The sequence below is a fragment of the Pseudophryne corroboree genome, chromosome 4 (assembly GCF_028390025.1).
Source record: "Pseudophryne corroboree isolate aPseCor3 chromosome 4, aPseCor3.hap2, whole genome shotgun sequence".
Taxonomy (NCBI): Eukaryota; Metazoa; Chordata; class Amphibia; order Anura; family Myobatrachidae; genus Pseudophryne; species Pseudophryne corroboree.
In genome coordinates this window covers 701,076,619-701,097,796 of record NC_086447.1, presented here as the reverse complement: position 1 = coordinate 701,097,796, position 21,178 = coordinate 701,076,619, and the positions used below count along the sequence as shown (strand labels likewise).

At 48.6% G+C, this 21,178-nt stretch overlaps 1 protein-coding gene across 9 annotated transcripts in view; it reads right to left on the bottom strand.

The window, feature by feature from the left end:
- The window catches only part of BIRC6 (baculoviral IAP repeat containing 6), a 771,630-nt gene that overhangs the window by 656,532 nt on the left and 93,920 nt on the right, over positions 1 to 21,178 (bottom strand). For all 9 annotated transcript variants that reach the window (XM_063917949.1, XM_063917953.1, XM_063917952.1 and 6 more), the window contains exon 4: positions 20,785 to 20,978. In XM_063917949.1, the coding sequence (XP_063774019.1) occupies positions 20,785 to 20,978 (194 nt within the window). The remainder of the gene's footprint in view (positions 1 to 20,784; positions 20,979 to 21,178) is intronic.

Sequence of the window (21,178 nt, the reverse complement as noted above, 5' to 3'; positions counted from 1 at the left end):
CTCCTGGCAGAAGCCAGGGCTAGAAGCATGGTCACTTTCCAAGTGAGATATTTCAAATCCACCTTATTTAGTGGTTCAAACCAATGAGATTTTAGAAAGTCCAAAACCACATTGAGATCCCACGGTGCCACTGGAGGCACCACAGGAGGCTGTATATGCAGCACTCCCTTAACAAAGGTCTGGACTTCAGGGACTGAAGCCAATTCTTTTTGAAAGAAAATCGACAGGGCCGAAATTTGAACCTTAATAGATCCCAATTTGAGACCCATAGACAATCCTGATTGCAGGAAATGTAGGAATCGACCCAGTTGAAATTCCTCCGTCGGAGCACTCCGATCTTCGCACCACGCAACATATTTTCGCCAAATTCGGTGATAATGTTGCACGGTTACTTCCTTCCTTGCTTTAATCAAAGTAGGAATGACTTCTTCCGGCATGCCTTTTTCCTTTAGGATCCGGCGTTCAACCGCCATGCCGTCAAACGCAGCCGCGGTAAGTCTTGAAACAGACAGGGACCCTGCTGAAGCAAGTCCCTCCTTAGAGGTAGAGGCCACGGATCTTCCGTGATCATCTCTTGAAGTTCCGGGTACCAAGTCCTTCTTGGCCAATCCGGAACCACTAGTATCGTTCTTACGCCTCTTTGCCGTATAATTCTCAATACTTTTGGTATGAGAGGCAGAGGAGGAAACACATACACCGACTGGTACACCCAAGGCGTTACCAGCGCGTCCACAGCTATTGCCTGCGGATCTCTTGACCTGGCGCAATACCTGTCCAGTTTTTTGTTGAGGCGAGACGCCATCATGTCCACCATTGGTCTTTCCCAACGGGTTACCAGCATGTGGAAGACTTCTGGATGAAGTCCCCACTCTCCCGGGTGAAGATCGTGTCTGCTGAGGAAGTCTGCTTCCCAGTTGTCCACTCCCGGGATGAACACTGCTGACAGTGCTATCACATGATTCTCTGCCCAGCGAAGAATCCTTGCAGCTTCTGCCATTGCACTCCTGCTTCTTGTGCCGCCCTGTCTGTTCACATGGGCGACTGCCGTGATGTTGTCCGACTGGATCAATACCGGTTTTCCCTGAAGCAGAGGTTCTGCCTGGCTTAGAGCATTGTATATTGCTCTTAGTTCCAGAATGTTTATGTGAAGAGACGTTTCCAGGCTCGTCCATACTCCCTGGAAGTTTCTTCCTTGTGTGACTGCTCCCCAGCCTCTCAGGCTGGCGTCCGTGGTCACCAGGATCCAATCCTGTATGCCGAATCTGCGGCCCTCCAATAGATGAGGACTCTGCAACCACCACAGAAGAGACACCCTTGTCCTTGGAGACAGGGTTATCCGTAGGTGCATCTGAAGATGCGACCCTGACCATTTGTCCAACAGATCCCTTTGGAAAATTCTTGCGTGGAATCTGCCGAATGGAATTGCTTCGTAAGAAGCCACCATTTTTCCCAGGACTCTTGTGCATTGATGTACAGACACCTTTCCTGGTTTTAGGAGGTTCCTGACAAGGTCGGATAACTCCTTGGCTTTTTCCTCCGGGAGAAAAACCTTTTTCTGAACCGTGTCCAGAATCATCCCTAGGAACAGCAGACGAGTTGTCGGCATTAACTGGGATTTTGGAATATTCAGAATCCACCCGTGCTGTTTTAGCACTTCTTGAGACAGTGCTAATCCCATCTCTAGCTGTTCTCTGGACCTCGCCCTTATTAGGAGATCGTCCAAGTATGGGATAATTAATATGCCTTGTCTTCGAAGAAGAATCATCATCTCGGCCATTACCTTTGTAAAGATCCGAGGTGCCGTGGACAATCCGAACGGCAGCGTCTGAAACTGATAGTGACAGTTTTGTACAACGAACCTGAGGTACCCCTGGTGTGAGGGGTAAATTGGAACGTGGAGATACGCATCCTTGATGTCCAAGGATACCATAAAGTCCCCCTCTTCCAGGTTCGCTATCACTGCTCTGAGTGACTCCATCTTGAACTTGAACTTCTTTATGTACAGGTTCAAGGACTTCAGATTTAGAATAGGCCTTACCGAGCCATCCGGCTTCGGTACCACAAAAAGAGTGGAATAATACCCCTTCCCTTGTTGTAGAAGAGGTACCTTGACTATCACCTGCTGAGAGTACAGCTTGTGAATGGCTTCCAAAACCGTCTCCCTTTCGGAGGGGGACGTTGGTAAAGCAGACTTCAGGAAACGGCGAGGTGGATCTGTCTCTAATTCCAACCTGTACCCTTGAGATATTATCTGCAGGATCCAGGGATCTACCTGCGAGTGAGCCCACTGCGCGCTGTAATTTTTGAGACGACCGCCCACCGTCCCCGAGTCCGCTTGAGAAGCCCCAGCGTCATGCTGAGGCTTTTGTAGAAGCCGGGGAGGGCTTCTGTTCCTGGGAAGGAGCTGCGTGTTGCTGTCTCTTCCCTCGACCTCTGCCTCGTGGCAGATATGAATAGCCCTTTGCTCTCTTATTTTTAAAGGAACGAAAGGGCTGCGGTTGAAAAGTCGGTGCCTTTTTCTGTTGGGGAGTGACTTGAGGTAGAAAGGTGGATTTCCCGGCTGTAGCCGTGGCCACCAAATCTGATAGACCGACTCCAAATAACTCCTCCCCTTTATACGGCAAAACTTCCATATGCCGTTTTGAATCCGCATCGCCTGTCCACTGTCGCGTCCAGAAAGCTCTTCTGGCCGAAATGGACATAGCACTTACCCGTGATGCCAGTGTGCAGATATCCCTCTGTGCATCACGCATATAAAGAAATGCATCCTTTATTTGTTCTAACGACAGTAAAATATTGTCCCTGTCCAGGGTATCAATATTTTCAATCAGGGACTCTGACCAAACTACCCCAGCACTGCCCATCCAGGCAGTCGCTACAGCTGGTCGTAGTATAACACCTGCATGTGTGTATATACTTTTTTGGATATTTTCCATCCTCCTATCTGATGGATCTTTAAGTGCGGCCGTCTCAGGAGAGGGTAACGCCACTTGTTTAGATAAGCGTGTTAGCGCCTTGTCCACCCTAGGAGGTGTTTCCCAGCGCTCCCTAACCTCTGGCGGGAAAGGGTATAATGCCAATAATTTCTTTGAAATTATCAGCTTTTTATCAGGGGCAACCCACGCTTCATTACACACGTCATTTAATTCTTCTGATTCAGGAAAAACTATAGGTAGTTTTTTCACACCCCACATAATACCCTGTTTAGTGGTACCTGTAGTATCAGCTAAATGTAACGCCTCCTTCATTGCCAAAATCATATAACGTGTGGCCCTACTGGAAAATACGGTTGAATCGTCACCGTCACCACTGGAGTCAGTGCCTGCGTCTGGGTCTGTGTCGACCGACTGAGGCAAAGGGCGTTTCACAGCCCCTGACGGTGTTTGAGTCGCCTGGACAGGCACTAATTGATTGTCCGGCCGCCTCATGTCGTCAAACGACTGCTTTAGCGTGTTGACACTATCCCGTAGTTCCATAAATAAAGGCATCCATTCTGGTGTCGACTCCCTAGGGGGTGACATCCTCATATTTGGCAATTGCTCCGCCTCCACACCAATATCGTCCTCATACATGTCGACACACACGTACCGACACACAGCAGACACACAGGGAATGCTCCTAACGAAGACAGGACCCACTAGCCCTTTGGGGAGACAGAGGGAGAGTTTGCCAGCACACACCAAAAGCGCTATATATATATCAGGGATAGCCTTATAATAAGTGCTCCCTTATAGCTGCTTTGTTATATCAAAATATCGCCATAAATTTGCCCCCCCCTCTCTGTTTTACCCTGTTTCTGTAGTGCAGTGCAGGGGAGAGACTTGGGAGCCGTCCTGACCAGCGGAGCTGTGAGAGGAAATGGCGCCGTGTGCTGAGGAGATAGGCCCCGCCCCTTTTCTGGCGGGCTCGTCTCCCGCTATTTAGAAAAATCAGGCAGGGGTTAAATATCTCCATATAGCCTCTAGGGGCTATATGTGAGGTATTTTTAGCCTTTATAGGTATTCATTTGCCTCCCAGGGCGCCCCCCTCCCAGCGCCCTGCACCCTCAGTGACTGCCGTGTGAAGTGTGCTGAGAGGAAAATGGCGCACAGCTGCAGTGCTGTGCGCTACCTTTAGAAGACTGCTGGAGTCTTCAGCCGCCGATTCTGGACCTCTTCTGACTTCAGCATCTGTAAGGGGGCCGGCGGCGCGGCTCCGGTGACCATCCAGGCTGTACCTGTGATCGTCCCTCTGGAGCTTGATGTCCAGTAGCCAAGAAGCCAATCCATCCTGCACGCAGGTGAGTTGACTCCTTCTCCCCTCAGTCCCTCGCTGCAGTGATCCTGTTGCCAGCAGGAATCACTGTAAAATAAAAAACCTAGCTAAACTTTTTCTAAGCAGCTCTTTAGGAGAGCCACCTAGAATTGCACCCTTCTCGGCCGGGCACAAAAATCTAACTGGAGTCTGGAGGAGGGTCATAGGGGGAGGAGCCAGTGCACACCACCTGATCTGAAAAAGCTTTACTTTTTGTGCCCTGTCTCCTGCGGAGCCGCTATTCCCCATGGTCCTTTCAGGAACCCCAGCATCCACTAGGACGATAGAGAAATTGGCTTTATATAGCTCCCCGACGGCCCGAGTTTCTAGTAATGGCTTCTTGTCTGACTCCTTTTCTATTTCTAATGGTACCCGCCAGGGTTGCCTTCTCGCTCCCCTCATTTTTGTTTTAGCAATAGAACCACTAGCTGCTAAGATCCGTGCCAACCCCCTTTTCCCCGGATTGCAAGCCGGCCAGTCTCCCCATAAATTGTGCTTATTTGCAGACAATGTATTATTGTTTGTAACTAATCCCTGTACCACCCTCCCATATTTACATGACTTCCTAAACAATTTTTCGTCGGTGTCCTACTATAAATTGAATACTACCAAAACTGATGCTCTCCCTATCAATCTTTCTCACTCTATTGCTTCTCTTTGTGCCCTCTAACCTTATAACAGGCAGACTACTTCAATACGTTACCTAGGCATTCACATTCCCTCACTCTCTTCTGCTGTTTTTTAGACTAATCATCCTTCGCTCCTCAATTCGGTGTTCTCATTAACTAAATCGTGGCTTACATACACACATTTTTTATATATACAGGTTGAGTCTCCCTTATCCAAAATGATTGGGACCAGAGGTATTTTGGATATCGGATTTTTCCGTATTTTGGAATAATTGCAGACCATAATGAGATATGGTGATGGGACCTAAATCTAAGCACAGAATGCATTTATGTTTCATATACACCTTATACACACAGCCTGAAGGTCATTTTAGCCATTATTTTTAATAACTTTGTGCATTAAACAAAGTGTGTGTACATTCACACAATTCATTTATGTTTCATATACACCTTATACACATAGGGGTATATGCAATTGCGGTCGAATTCCCGAAATTGTTGAATTTCTGGATTTTTTTCGCCAAAAATAAAAAAATCGTCAATGCAATTCAGTGCTTTCCGTCAAAAAAACGGACTTTCAAAATTCGACTTTTTGAAATTCGACTTTTGTCAAATTCGACTTTTCTGCAATGATACAAGTGCTGCAATTCGACCAAAGTGTATTCAATTCAAGTTTGGAAATTCGACAACAGTGCTTTTAGACAGTAAATTCGTCATTTTCAATCCGCCACACTTTGGAGGGTGTAACCAATAAAAAAAAATAAGATTTTACTCACCGGTAAATCTATTTCTCGTAGTCCGTAGTGGATGCTGGGGACTCCATAAGGACCATGGGGAATAGACGGCTCCGCAGGAGACTGGGCACATCTAAAGAAAGCTTTAGGACTATCTGGTGTGCACTGGCTCCTCCCCCTATGACCCTCCTCCAAGCCTCAGTTAGGACACTGTGCCCGGAAGAGCTGACACAATAAGGAAGGATTTTGAATCCCGGGTAAGACTCATACCAGCCACACCAATCACACCGTATAACTCGTGATAGGAACCCCGGTTAACAGTATGATAACAATGGAACCTCTGAATAGATGGTTCGCAATAACAACCAGATGTGTGTAACAATAACTATTTACAAGTATTGCAGACAATCCGCACTAGGGATGGGCGCCCAGCATCCACTACGGACTACGAGAAATAGATTTACCGGTGAGTAAAATCTTATTTTCTCTGACGTCCTAGTGGATGCTGGGGACTCCGTAAGGACCATGGGGATTATACCAAAACTCCCAAACGGGCGGGAGAGTGCGGATGACTCTGCAGCACCGAATGAGAGAACTCAAGGTCCTTCTCAGCCAGGGTATCAAATTTGTAGAATTTTGCAACGTGTTTGCCCCTGACCAAGTAGCAGCTCGGCCAAGTTGTAAAGCCGAGACCCCTCGGGCAGCCGCCCAAGATGAGCCCCCTTCCATGTGGAATGGGCTTTTACAGATTTAGGCTGCGGTAGTCCCACCGCAGAATGCGCAAGCTGAATAGTGCTACAAGTCCAGCGCGCTATAGTCTGCTTAGAAGCAGGAGCACCCAGCATGTTGGGTGCATCTAGGATAACAGCGAGTCAGTTTTCCTGACTCCAGCCGTCCTGGAAATATAATTTTCCAGGGCCCTGACTACGTCCAGTAACTTGGAATCCTCCAAGTCCCTAGTAGCCGCAGGCACCACAATAGGTTGGTACAAGTGAAAACCTGATACCACCTTCGGGAGAAAGTGAGGACGAGTCCTCAACTCTGCCCTATCCATATGGAAAGTCAGGTAAGGGCTTTTTTTATGACAAAGCCGCCAATTCTGACACATGCCTGGCCGAAGCCAGAGCCAACACATGACCACTTTTCATGTGAGATATTTCAAATCCACGGTTTTAAGTGGCTCAAACCAATGTGATTCCAGGAACTTCAAAACCACATTGAGATCCCAAGGTGCCACTGGGGCACAATAAAGGTGCTGAATATGCAGCACTCCCTTACAACGTCTGCACTTCAGGCTGACATCCTTCCTGGCTTTGATCAGGATAAGAATGACTTCCTCCGGAATGCCTTTTTCACTCAGGATCCGGTGTTCAACCGCCATGCCGTCAATGCAGCCAAGGTAAGTCTTTGAACAGACAGGGCCCCTGCTGCAGCAGATCCTGTCTGAGTGGCAGAGGCCATGGGTCCTCTGAGATCAACTCCTGAAGTTCCAGGTACCAAGCCCTTCTTGGCCAATCCGGAACAATGAGTATAGTTCTTACTCCTCTTTTCCTTATTATCCTCAGTACCTTGGGTATGAGAGGGAGAGGAGGGAACACATAAACCGACTGGTACGCCCGCGGTGTCACTAGAGCGTCCACAGCGATCGCCTGAGGTTCCCTTGACCTGGCGCAATATCTTTTTTATTGAGGCGGGACGCCATCATGTCCACCTGTGGTCTTTCCCAACGGTTTACCAGCATTTGGAAGACTTCTGGATGAAGTCCCTATTCTCCCGGGTGGAGTCTGCTGCGGAAGTCTGCTTCCCAGTTGTCCTCTCCCGGAATGAACACTGCTGCCAGTGCTACCACATGATTTTCCGCCCAACGGGGAATCCTTGTGGCTTCTGCCATTGCCCTCCTGCTTCTTGTGCCGCCCTGCCTGTTTACATGGGCGAGCGCCGTGATGTTGTCTGATTGGATCAGTACGGCTGGTTTTGAAGCAGGGGTCTTGTTTGGCTTACGGCCTTGTAAAGGGCTCTTAGCTCCAGAAAATTTATGTGAAGTGAAATCTCCTGTTTGGACCACAGTCCTTGGAATTTTACTCCCCGTGTGACTGCACCCCAGCCCCGAAGGCTGGCATCCGTGTTTACCAGGACCCAGTCCTGTATTCCGAATCTGCGGCCCTCTAGTAGATGAGCCCTCTGCAGCCACCACCGCAGCGACACCCGGGTTATCCGCTGCTGTATCTGGAGATGGGACCCGGACCATTTGTCCAACAGGTCCCACTGGAAAATCCTTGCGTGGAACTTTCCGAATGGAATTTCTTCGTACGAAGCTACCATTTTTCCCAGGACTCGTGTGCATTGATGTACCGACACCTGTCCCGGTCTTAGGAGGTTTCTGACTAGAGATGACAACTCCTCGGCTTTTTCCATTGGAAGAAACACTTTTTTCTGGTCTGTTTCCAGAATCATTCCCAGGAACAGAAGACGTGTCGTCGGGACCAGCTGTGACTTTGGAATCGAGAATCCAGTCCTGCTGTTGCAGCACTTCCCGAGAAAGTGCTACCCCCTTACCAACTGTTCCTTGGACCTCGCCTTTATCCGGAGATCGTCCAAGTACGGGATAATTAAAACTCCCTTCTTGCGAAGGAGTATCATCATTTCGGTCATTACCCATGGTAAAGACCCTCGGTGCCGTGGATAATCCAAACGGCAGCGTCTGGAACTGATAGCGACAGTCCGGTACCACAATCTTGAGGTACTCCTGGTGAGGAGGGTAAATGGGGACATGCAGGTAAGTATCCTTGATGTCCAGAGAGACCCTGTAATCCCCCTCGTCCAGGATCGCAATAATCGCCCTGAGCGATTCCATCTTGAACTTGAATCTTTTGTAATATGTGTTCAAGGATTTTAAATTTAAGATGGGTCTCACCGAACCGTCCGGTTTCGGTACCACAAACATTGTGGAAAGGTAACCCTTTTCCTGTTGAAGGAGGGGTACCTTGATAATCACTTGCTGTGAATACAGGTTTTTTTTTTTTGGATAGCCACCAACACTGCCTCCCTGGCAGAGGGAGTTGCCGGTAAGGCAGATTTTAGGAAACGGCAGGGGGGGAGACGTCTCGAATTCCAGCCTGTACCTCTGAGATACTGTTTGAAGAACCCAGGGATCCACCTGTGAGAGAGCCCACTGTGCGCTGAAAATTTCTGAGACGGGCCCCCACCGTACCCGGTTCCGCCTGAGCAGCCCCAGCGTCATGCTGTGGACTTACCGGACGCAGGGGAGGACTTCTGCTCCCGGGAACTATCTGTGTGCTGCAGCTTTTTCCCTCTACCTTTTCCTCTTGGCAGAAAAGATGAGCCTCTAGCCCTCTACTTTTCTGGGGCCGAAGGGACTGTACCTGATAATACAGTGCTTACTTTTGCTGTGGGGTAGCTTGTGGCAAAAGTTTTGATTTCCCAGCCGTAGCTGTGGAAACGAGGTCTGAAAGACCATCCCCAAACAGTTCCACCCCCTTCTAGGGCAGACTTCCATGTGCCGTTTTGAATCGGCATCGCCCGACCATTGCCGAGTCCATAACCCCCGTCTGGCGGCAATGGTTTTACATAGCGCTTATTAGTGATGCCAGTCGGCAAATATCCCTCTGTGCATCACGCATGTATAAGACAGCGTCTTTTATATGCTCTATTTTCTGCAAAATATTGTCCCTATCTATAGTATAAATATTATCCGACAGGGAATCTGACCACGCAGCTGCCGCACTGCACATCCATGCCGAGGCAATAGCAGGTCTCAATATAATGCCCGTGTGTGTGTGTATAGCTTTAAGGGTAGTTTTCTGCTTTCTATCAGCAGGTCCTTCAGGGCGGCCGTATCCGTGACGGTAGTGCCACCTTTTTTAATAAGCGTGTAACCGCTTTATCTACCCTAGGGGTTATTTCCCAACGTGACCTATCCTCTGGCGGAAAAGGGTACGCTGCTTAGAAATTATCAATTTCTTATCGGGGGAAGTCCACGCTTCCTCACACACCTCATATCAATTCCTCAGATGCAGGAAAACTACTGGTAGTTTTCTGTCACCAACATAATACCCTTTTTTGTGGTATCTGGGGTATTATCAGAAATGTGTAATACATTTTTAATTGCCTCAATCATGTAACGGGTGGCCCTATTGGAAGGTACACTAGTCTCATAGTCGTCGACACTGGAGTCGGTATCCGTGTCAACATCTGTGTCTGCCATCTGAGGTAGCGGGCGTTTTAGAGCCCCTGATGACATGTGAGACGCTTGGACAGGCACAAGCTGAGCAGCCGGCTGTCCTATGTCGTCAAACCTTTTATGTAAGGAGTTGACACTGTCCCGTAATTCCTTCCATAAGTCCATCCACACCGGTGTCGACCCCGCAGGGGGTGACATCCCATTCACAGGCATTTGCTCCGCCTCCACATCATTATCCTCATCATACATGTCGACACAGCAGTACCGACACACAGCACACACACAGGGAATGCTCTGACAGAGGACAGGACCCCACAAAGCCCTTTGGGGAGACAGAGGGAGAGTATGCCAGCACACACCAGAGCGCTATATATCACAGGGATATCACCTATAGAGAGTGTTTTCCCTTATAGCTGCATAATATATATATAATGCGCCTAATTTGTGCCCCCCCCTCTCTTTTTAACCCTTTTCTGTAGTGCAGGACTGCAGGGGAGAGTCAGGGAGCGATCCCTCCAGCAGAGCTGTGAGGGAAAATGGTGCCAGCGTGCTGAGGGAGATGGCTCCGCCCCTTTTTCGGCGGGCTTTCTCCCGCTATTGTTAAAGTTCTGGCAGGGGTTAATAAACACCTATATAGCCCCTGGGGCTATATATGGTGTCAGTTCGCCAGCCAAGGTGTTAATATTGCTGCTCAGGGCGCCCCCCCCCAGCGCCCTGCACCCATCAGTGACCGCAGTGTGTGGTGTGCATGAGGAGCAATGGCGCACAGCTGCAGTGCTGTGCGTTACCTTGGAGAAGACAGAAGTCTTCAGCCGCCGATTTTCCGGACCACCTTCTTGCTTCTGGCTCTGTAAGGGGGACGGCGGCGCGGCTCCGGGAACGGACGACGAGGTCGGGTCCTGTGTTCGATCCCTCTGGAGCTAATGGTGTCCAGTAGCCTAAGAAGCCCAAGCTACCACCACTTAGGTAGGTTCGCTTCTTCTCCCCTTAGTCCCTCGGTGCAGTGAGCCTGTTGCCAGCAGGTCTCACTGAAAATAAAAAACCTAACATATACTTTCTTCCTAGGAGCTCAGGAGAGCCCCTAATGTGCATCCAGCTCAGCCGGGCACAGAAATCTAACTGAGGCTTGGAGGAGGGTCATAGGGGGAGGAGCCAGTGCACACCAGATAGTCCTAAAGCTTTCTTTAGATGTGCCCAGTCTCCTGCGGAGCCGTCTATTCCCCATGGTCCTTACGGAGTCCCCAGCATCCACTAGGACGTCAGAGAAAATGAACACATGTTTTTTTTTGGTGTTTTTTTTTTTGGGAATAGCATATCTATTTATATTAGAAGGGATTAGGTACTTGGTTTGTCTTTTTTGGTTGCACAAGTATTATTTATATATTTTTAAAAAGATTTTTTTTTTTTTTTTTTTATAGCTGGAACGGTAAAATCAAGGAAAAAAAATGGCGTGGGGTCCCCCCTCCAAAGCATAACCAGCCTCGGGCTCTTCGAGCTGGTCCTGGTTCTAAAAATGCAGGGAAAAATTTGACAGGGGATCCCCCGTATTTTTAAAACCAGCATCGGGCTCTGCGCCTGGTGCTGGTGCAAAAAATACGGGGGACAAAGAGTAGGGGTCCCCCGTATTTTTTACACCAGCATCGGGCTCCACTAGCTGGGTAGATAATGCCACAGCCGGGGGTCACTTTTATACAGCGCCCTGCGGCCGTGGCATTAAATACGCAACTAGTCATCCCTGGCCGGGGTACCCTGGGGGAGTGGGGACCCCTTCAATCAAGGGGTCCCCCCCCCCAGCCACCCAAGGGCCAGGGGTGAAGCCCGAGGCTGTCCCCCCCATCCAAGGGCTGCGGATGGGAGGCTGATAGCCTTGAGAAAAATGTCAGAATATTGTTTTTTCCAGTAGTACTACAAGTCCCAGCAAGCCTCCCCCGCAAGCTGGTACTTGGAGAACCACAAGTACCAGCATGCGGGAGAAAAACGGGCCCGCTGGTACCTGTAGTACTACTGGAAGAAAAATACCCAAATAAAAACAGGACACACACACCGTGACAAGTACAACTTTATTACATACTGCCGACACACATACTTACCTATGTTGACACGCCGACTGCCACAGTCTCCGACGATCCGAGGGTACCTGTTAAAAAATTATACTCACCTTCCAGCGTCCAGAGATAAATCCACGTCCAGAGTATAATCCAGGTACTTGGCAAAATTACAAAACGCAAAAACCCGTGCCAGCGGACTGAAAGGGGTCCCATATTGACACATGAGACCCCTTTCCCCGAATGCAGAGACCTCTACGTGACAGCTGTCACTGAAAGGTCTCTTCAGCCAATCAGCGAGTGCAACGTCCTTGCACTCTGCTGATTGGCTCTGCGCGTCTGAGCTCAGACAGCGCATCGCAAGGCCTCTCCATTATATTCAATGGTGGGAACTTTGCGGCTAGCGGTGGGGTCACCCGCCGGTCAGCGGCTGACCGCGGGTAACCCCCCCGCTGACGGCAAAGTTCCCACCATTGAAATAATGGAGAGAGCTGTGCGATGCGCTGTCACAGCACAGACAGCGCACAGCCAATCAGGTGAGCGCCACGTAGTAGCGCTTCCTGATTGGCTGAAGGGACCTCAGTGACAGGAGTCACGTGGGGTCCCGGCACATTCGGGGAAAGGGGTCTCATGTGTCAATATGGGACCCCTTTCAGTCCGGCATGGTCGGGTATGCGGTTTGTTTTTTTAACAAGTACGTGGATTATACTCTGGACGTGGATTTATCTCTGGACGCTGGAAGGGGAGTATAATTTTTTTCACAGGTACCCTCGGATCGTCGGAGACTGTGGCAGTCGGCGTGTCAACATAGGTAAGTATGTGTGTGTCGGCAGTGTGTAATAAAGTTGTACTTGTCACGGTGTGTGTGTGTCCTGTTTTTATTTGGATTTTTTTTTTCGGTAGTACTACAGGTACCAGCGGGCCCGTTTTTCTCCCACATGCTGGTACTTGTGGTTCTCCAAGTACCAGCTTGCGGGGGAGGCTTGCTGGGACTTGTAGTACTACTGGAAAAAACAATATTCTGACATTTTTCTCAAGGCTATCAGCCTCCCATCCGCAGCCTTTGGATGGGGGGGGGACAGCCTCGGGCTTCACCCCTGGCCCTTGGGTGGCTGGGGGGGGGGGGACCCCTTGATTGAAGGGGTCCCCACTCCCCCAGGGTACCCAGGCCAGGGGTGACTAGTTGGATATTTAATGCCACGGCCGCTGTATAAAAGTGACCCCCAGCTGTGGCATTATCTGTCCAGCTAGTGGAGCCCGATGCTGGTGTATAAAATACGGGGGGACCCCTACTCTTTTTGTCCCCCGTATTTTTTGCACCAGCATCAGGCGCAGAGCCCGGTGCTGGTTTTAAAAATACTGGGGATCCCATGTCAATTTTGTCCCCGCATTTTTAGAACCAGGACCAGCTCGAAGAGCCCGAGGCTGGTTATGCTTTGGAGGGGGTACCCCACGCCATTTTTTTCCGGGTTTTTCCCCGTTTTTTTAATTTGCGGCAAAATCCGGCAAATTGGCCGTTTTTCGCCCGCGGGAATGTCGAATCCGTTTTTCATTGAATATGGTGAATTCCGGCAGCCACCTGCCGGAATTCACCTGTCGAATTAAAAAACGGCGATAATTTGCCGCGATTCGCCGTGAATTGCATATACCCCATAGCCTGAAGGTCATTTAATCCAATATTTTTAATAACTCTGTGTATTAAACAAAGTTTGTGTACATTGAGCCATCAGAAAACAAAGTTTCACTATCTCACTCAAAAAATTCCGTATTTCGGAATATATGGATATGGGATACTGTGTGTGTGTGTGTGTGTGTGTGTGTGTGTGTGTGTGTGTGTGTGTGTGTGTGTGTGTGTGTGTGTGTGTGTGTGTGTGTGTGTGTGTGTGTGTGTGTGTATATATATATATATATATATATATATATATATATATATATATATATATATATATATAACGGGCGGCACTCTCCAGACTTTTAAGTTTCAATAGCGTCCTTTGTGGAGAGTGCCGCCCATTTTCTTGCATGCTATTACAGGGTCACTGACCCAGGGAGGGCACCAGTGCAAGTACCTGATGAGACCTTATAATACTGAGTGCCGTATCGAACCGAATGTATATATCTATATATCTATCTATCTATATTTTCATATATCTTGACTAGGACGCTTGGCTGCTTTTAAGATGTCCTTGCACCTCAAGCCTATGTACCTTTTTAGAACTATCCCTATGCTTTTCCCAAAAAAATAATTGGCTTAATTTGACTCCATATTGATTCGCCATCTATGGTCGTCTCGCCCACCCAAATTAGCTCGCTCACGGATGTGCCTGGCAAAAAGTAAAGGTGGCCTGAATATGCCTGACTTAGTGACTTATCAGGAAGCCTGTCTTTTAGCACACATTAAAGCCTACTGTAGTGTGCACATGGGATTAGAGTGAACGTGTCTGGAGGACCGGGCCTACCCACGTTTTCCCATAAGTGACTTGTTCTGGTTGCCCAAACATCTGCATCTCCTCCCCTCCACCTGTGCGACCTTACAGGCATGGGATAACTTGACCTCTAGATTGTCCCCTACCTTTCATAACTTACCTCTGATCTTCCTACATACAGTAGTCAAGCTTATTCCCAACCTTAATCTTACAAAGTGGTATTCCAAGGGGATTACTTTGTTAGGAGACCTGTTAGATGGGTCTTTGCTTAGTTCCGTTGCGTGTCTCCAGGAAACCCTCTCTACCTAGCTCTGAGAGACTACAGTACTATCAAATTCAACATTGGTGGAATAGCCTTCCCTCAACAGCTCCCTCCTCAAATCCCCTTTTCCCAAACGTCCTAGAGGATGCTGGGACTCCGTAAAGACCATGGGGAATAGACGGGCTCCGCAGGAGGCATGGGCACTTTAAGACTTTGGACTCTGGGTGTGCACTGGCTCCTCCCTCTATGCCCCTCCTCCAGACCCCAGTTTTAGACTGTGCCCAGAGGAGAATGGGTGCACTGCAGGGAGCTCTCCTGAGTTTCCTGCTTAGAAAGCATTTTTGTTAGGATTTTTTCTCTTTCAGGGAGCACTGCTGGCAACAGGCTCCCTGCATCGAGGGACTGAGGAGAGAGGAGCAGACCTACTTAAATGATAGGCTCTGCTTCCTCGGCTACTGGACACCATTAGCTCCAGAGGGAGTGAACACAGGTTCGTCCTTGGCGTTCACCCCAGAGCCGCGCCGCCGTTCTCCTCACAGAGCCAGAAGAAACGAAGACAGAAGACGTCTCAGGCGGCAGAAGCCTTCGGTGCTTCACTGAGGTAACGCACAGCACAGCAGCTGTGCGTCATTGCTCCCATACACCTCACACACTCCGGTCACTGTAAGGGTGCAGGGCGCAGGGGGGGTGCCCTGGGCAGCAATAAAACACCTCTCCTATGGCTAAAGTCTATATACATGTACAGGTGGGTACTCTACATGTATATAAAAGAGCCCCCGCCATTTTTTAGTAAGTTTGAGCGGGACAGAAGCCCGCCGCCGAGGGGGCGGGGCTTCTCCCTCAACACTCACCAGCGCCATTTTCTCTCCACAGCACCGCTGAGAGGAAGCTCCCCGGACTCTCCCCTGCTTGACACACGGTGAAAGGGGGATTTAAAGTAGAGGGGGGGCACATTATTGGCGTTTATACATTAAGCAGCGCTACTGGGTAAACAATCTGTGTTTTTCTCCAGGGTTATATAGCGCTGGGGTGTGTGCTGGCATACTCTCTCTCTGTCTCTCCAAGGGGCCTCAGGGGGAACCTGTCTTCAGAAAAGAGATTCCCTGTGTTTGTGAAGTGTGTCGGTACGTGTGTGTCGACATGTTTGACGAGGAAGGCTCACCTAAGGAGGAGGGGGAGTGCATGATGGTCAGGTCGCCGTCGGCAACGCCGACACCGGACTGGGTGGATATGTGGAATGTCTTGAATGCAAATGTAAATTTACTGCATAAACGATTAGACAAGGCTGAAGCTAGGGATCAGTTAAGTAGTCAGACCATGCCTGTCCCTGTGGCACCAGGACCTTCGGGGTCTCAAAAACGCTCCATATCCCAGATCACTGACACAGATACCGACACAGATACCGACACAGATACCGACTCTAGTGTCGACTATGAGGATGCAAAATTACAGCCAAAGGTGGCGAAAGGTATTCGTTACATGATTATTGCCATTAAAGAGGTTTTGCATATCACTGAGGAACCCCCTGTCCCTGACACGAGGGCACACATGTATAAAGGGAAAAAGCCTGAGGTCACTTTTCCGTCCTCATGTGAACTAAGCGACTTGTGCGAAAAGGCATGGGAATCTCCAGATAGGAAACTACAAGTTCCCAAAAGGATTTTTATGGCGTATCCCTTTCCACAAAAGGACAGGATACGATGGGAATCTTCGCCGAAGGTAGACAAGGCGCTGACACGCTTATCCAAGAAGGTGGCACTGCCTTCTCAGGAGACAGCTTCCCTCAAGGATCCTGCTGATCGTAAGCAGGAGGATACCATGAAGCACATTTACACGGGTTCACTACGATATGCCGGCGGTCGGGCTCCCGGCGACCAGCATACCGGCGCCGGGAGTCCGACCGCCGGCTTACCAACAGTGTGGCGAGCGCAAATGAGCACCTTGCGGGCTCGCTGCGCTCGCTACGGGCACGGTGGCACGCTATCACACTATTTTATTCTCCCTCCAGGGGGGTCGTGGACCCCCACGAGGGAGAATAAGTGTCGGTATGCCGGCTGTCGGGATCCCAGCGCCGGTTTACTGTGCGCCAGGATCCCGTCAGTCGGCATACAGAAGACCACCCCATTTACACACATTCCGGTACTATAATGACCCTAGAGCAAATCAAAGATGCTGCTTTGTATATGAGGGATGCTCAAAGAGACATTTGTTTACTAAGCTCCAGAATAAATGCTATGTCTATTTCTGCTAGGCGACTCTTGTGGACCTGACAGTGGACGGGGGATGCCGACTCAAAGCGGCATATGGAGTCGTTGCCTTACAAGGGGGAGGAGGAGTTTGGAGAAGGCCTCTCGGACCTTGTCTCTACTGCTACGGCCGGTAAATCGAATTTCTTACCTTATGTCCCCCCGCAGCATACTAATAAGGCACCTCATTCGAAGGTATTCAGGCGGAGGCATTGCTTCGGGACAAACAGGTTCTGATTCAGACAGACAATGTCACAGCAGTGGCTCATGTAAACCGCCAAGGCGGCACAAGGAGCAGAGCGGCCATGGCAGAAGCGACCAGGATTCTTCGCTGGGCGGAAGGCCATGTAAGCGCCCTATCAGCTGTATTCATCCCGGGGGTGGACAACTGGGAAGCGGACTTCCTCAGCAGGCACGACCTGCATCTGGGAGAGTAGGGACTTCATCAAGAAGTCTTTGCACAGATCGTGGGTCGGTGGGGACTGCCTCAGATAGACATGATGGCGTCCCGTCTCAACAAAAAGTTAAAGCGGTATTGCGCCAGGTCAAGAGACCCTCAGGCGGTAGCGGTGGACGCTCTAGTGACACCTTGGGTGTTCAGATCGGTCTATGTGTTCCCTCCTCTACCTCTCATACCCAAGGTGTTGAGAATAATAAGACTAAGAAGAGTAAGAACAATCCTCATTGTTCCAGATTGGCCACGAAGGACTTGGTATCCGGATCTGCAAGAGTTGCTCACAGAAGATCTGTGGCCTCTTCCTCTAAGACAGGACCTGCTGCAGCAGGGGCCCTGTCTGTTCCAAGACTTACCGCGGCTGCATTTGACGGCATGGCGGTTGAACGCCGGATCCTAACGAAAAAAGGTATTCCAGAGGAGGTCACTCCTACCCTGAATCAAGGCTAGGAAGGACGTGACATTGAAACATTGTCACCGTATATGGCGAAAATGTTTCTTGGTGTGAGGCCAGGACTGCTCCTACGGAGGAGTTCCATTTGGGTCGTCTGCTTCACTTCCTGCAAACAGGAGTGACTTTGGGCCTAAAATTAGGGTCCATAAAGGTCCAAATTTCGGCCTTATCCATTTTCTTTCAAAAGGAATTGGCTTCTCTTCCTGAAGTATAGACATTCGTGAAGGGGGTGCTGCATATTCAGCCTCCTTTGTACCTCCGGTGGCGCCGTGGGATCTTAATGTGGTATTAAGTTTCCTCAAGTCACCTTGGTTTGAACCACTCAACAGTGGAGTTGAAATATCTCACTTGGAAAGTGGTCATGTTGTTGGCCCTGGCTTCTGCGAGGCGTGTTTCGGAATTAGCGGCTTTAGTCACATAAAAGCCCCTATCTGGTTTTCCACGTGGATAGGGCAGAATTGAGGACACGTCCTCAATTTCTGCCAAAAGTGGTCTCTTCTTTTCATATGAATCAACCTATTGTCGTGCCTGTAGCTACACGGGACTTGGAGGATTCCGAGTCCTTTGATGTGGTCAGGGCTTTGAAGATTTATGTGGCCAGTACAGAGAGGGTTAGGAAAACTGAAGCGCTGTTTTTTCTGTATGCAGCCAACAAAGTTGGCGCGCTTGCTTCAAAGCAGACTATTGCTCGCTGGATCTGTAACACGATTCAGCAGGCGCATTCTACGGCAGGATTGACATTGCTTAAATCGGTTAAGGCCCATTCCACTAGGAAGGTGGGCTCATCTTGGGCGGCTGACCGAGGGGTCTCGGCATTACAGTTGTGCCGAGCAGCTACTTGGTCGGGGTCAAACACCTTTGCAAAGTTCTATAAATTTGATACCCTGGCTGAGGAGGACCTCCTGTTTGCTCAATCGGTGCTGCAGAGTCATCCGCACTCTCCCGCCTGTTTGGGAGCTTTGGTATAATCCCCATGGTCCTTACGGAGTCCCAGCATCCTCTAGGACATTTGAGAAAATAAGATTTTACACTTACCGGTAAATCTATTTCTCGTAGTCCGTAGAGGATGCTGGGCGCCCGTCCCAAGTGCGGACTTCTTCTGCAAGACTTGTATATAGTTTTTGCTTACATAAGGGTTTTGTTATAGTTTCATCGGTTTAGACCGAGACTATGTTGTTTGTTCATACTATTAACTGGGTAGTTATCACAAGTTATACGGTGTGATTGGTGTGGCTGGTATGAATCTTGCCCTGAGATTCCCAAAAATCCTTTCCTCGTACTATCCATCTCCTCTGGGCACAGTTTCTCTAACTGGGGTCTGGAGGAGGGGCATAGAGGGAGGAGCCAGTGCACACCCAGAGTCCAAAGTCTTTCTTAAAGTGCCCATGCCTCCTGCAGAGCCCGTCTATTCCACATGGTCCTTGCGGAGTCCCAGCATCCTCTAGGACATTAGAGAAAAGGGGATTTGAAGAGGGAGCTGTTGAGGGAAGGCTATTCCACCAATGTTGAATTTGATAGTACTGTAGTCTCTCAGAGCTAGGTCATATCTGTATTGCAGCAAGAGCTGCCCTTGCTCAGTGTTGGAAACAGCCCACTCTACCTCCATTTACGAAGATCATTCATAAGGTTCATTTTAATTTTCTAATGGAGACGGAGTATTTACCTTACTTATTTTCTGCTAACTACCCCCAGGTTCGCTGGATGCCCTGGTGTGAATATATCATCGATGGTGCAGGAACAGATCATATTCTGCGCCCTTCTACACCACCTACCCCTCAGTTCCGCATAAATGAAACTGGTGAATTTTCTCGCTCTTAGTTTGGCCCGCACCCTATTACGCTAAAACTGACCACTTTTAATTTAAATTTCACCTCATCTCTAGCTTGGTACTGCACTACGTTAACTTTGATTACTGTGATATCTACTGCTGTTATTTATTTTCTGATGTTGTCTCGTGTTGTGTCATCTTAACCCTCCCCCTCCCTCTTTTTCTTTCTGTACCTCCCCATTCCGGAAAATGATCAATTTTCAATAAAAAAATGTAATGATAAAAAATAAAAAAAAAACCCACACACACACATCCACACACAATGTTGCCATCTAAATGTGAGCAATATCTCCATGATAGAAGCTTTCAGGTGGAGCGTCTTCAGTACTTGTATACCAGACACACAATTTGATTCCACCTCAAAAAAACGGTCTACTATCTCCTTACATAAGCAGAACAGGCCAGGACAAATTTATACAAGGTTTGGAGTCTGATATTTTTTATCTTGTTTGTTTAAAGGTATGCATCTCACAACTTTCGTAGAGATGTTATACACTTATATTTGCAAGGGAAATTACATCATACCAATGACAAGCACATTATAAATACAGCCCTACAGTATACATCCTGCTTTAACCATTGATATACATTATTCCAGCCTGTGCACCCAACTATATAACCACAAGTTCCTTCTTATGGCTTCACCCTTCTGGAGGACATTAAACCTGGTCCCAGTGGAGTCATGGTGCAGAGTGTTTATATTATGGCCAGAGATGCACAATAGTAAAACCCAGATGAATGCTAAGCTGTTGCTCCAACAGCTGGGAAAAGGATCCTGACAAAAATCACAGAAAGCTTCCATTGTAAAGATTATGCAGGACACCTTAGGCACTCGCAAAGGAGGTAAGGGTGCAATTCTGTGTGACCATGGCAAACTGGTTTCCTCCCAGACGTGTTGGGTATGGTATGCCAGTATTCCCACTCTATGGGTGTCGTAGGCGAGTGGGAATAGCCCGTTAGCCGGGAATTTGGCTGCCGACATTGTCAATTGCCGGGATTCTGGCGTCTGTATCCTGACCGCCAGGATCCTGACTGCCGGCAATGTTACCGTATCCCTCTAAGACTACTATGCAGTCAGCCAGTGGAATGTAAGCAGGAAAATATCCAAAACTGAGGTAACAAATGAGCACGATTTAATTATTCCACATTAGTAAAGAAAACAAAAGTAACAACCACAAATAATAAATATAAATTATAGTATGTCCAACTTACCGATCTACAGATCGTCCAGGCCCCACACCAAGTTCAGGTCTTGCACTAGTTAGCAGATAAGACAGCCTGTCCATTATAGAGGAGGCTACAGGCAATGCAGCGATATTTTGATTTATCTTCTTTAGCTCATTCACGATTGCACCAGTCACAGACTTTAACACATGGTGAGGAAGATGAAATGTGACTGTTGCCCACTAAAAAATAAAATAAAAATAAACATTGTAAAATGACGTATAATTTAATCAAAAGATTTATAGAATGAGAAAATAACACCAAGAAAATCTGATCAGCACAAACAATCAAAGTAAAGTCAATTCTGTATTATAGCAAAACAATCAAAATGTAGGGGTTTTGATAACGTTCGCATTCACTTATTTTCTATCCTGCGTATATG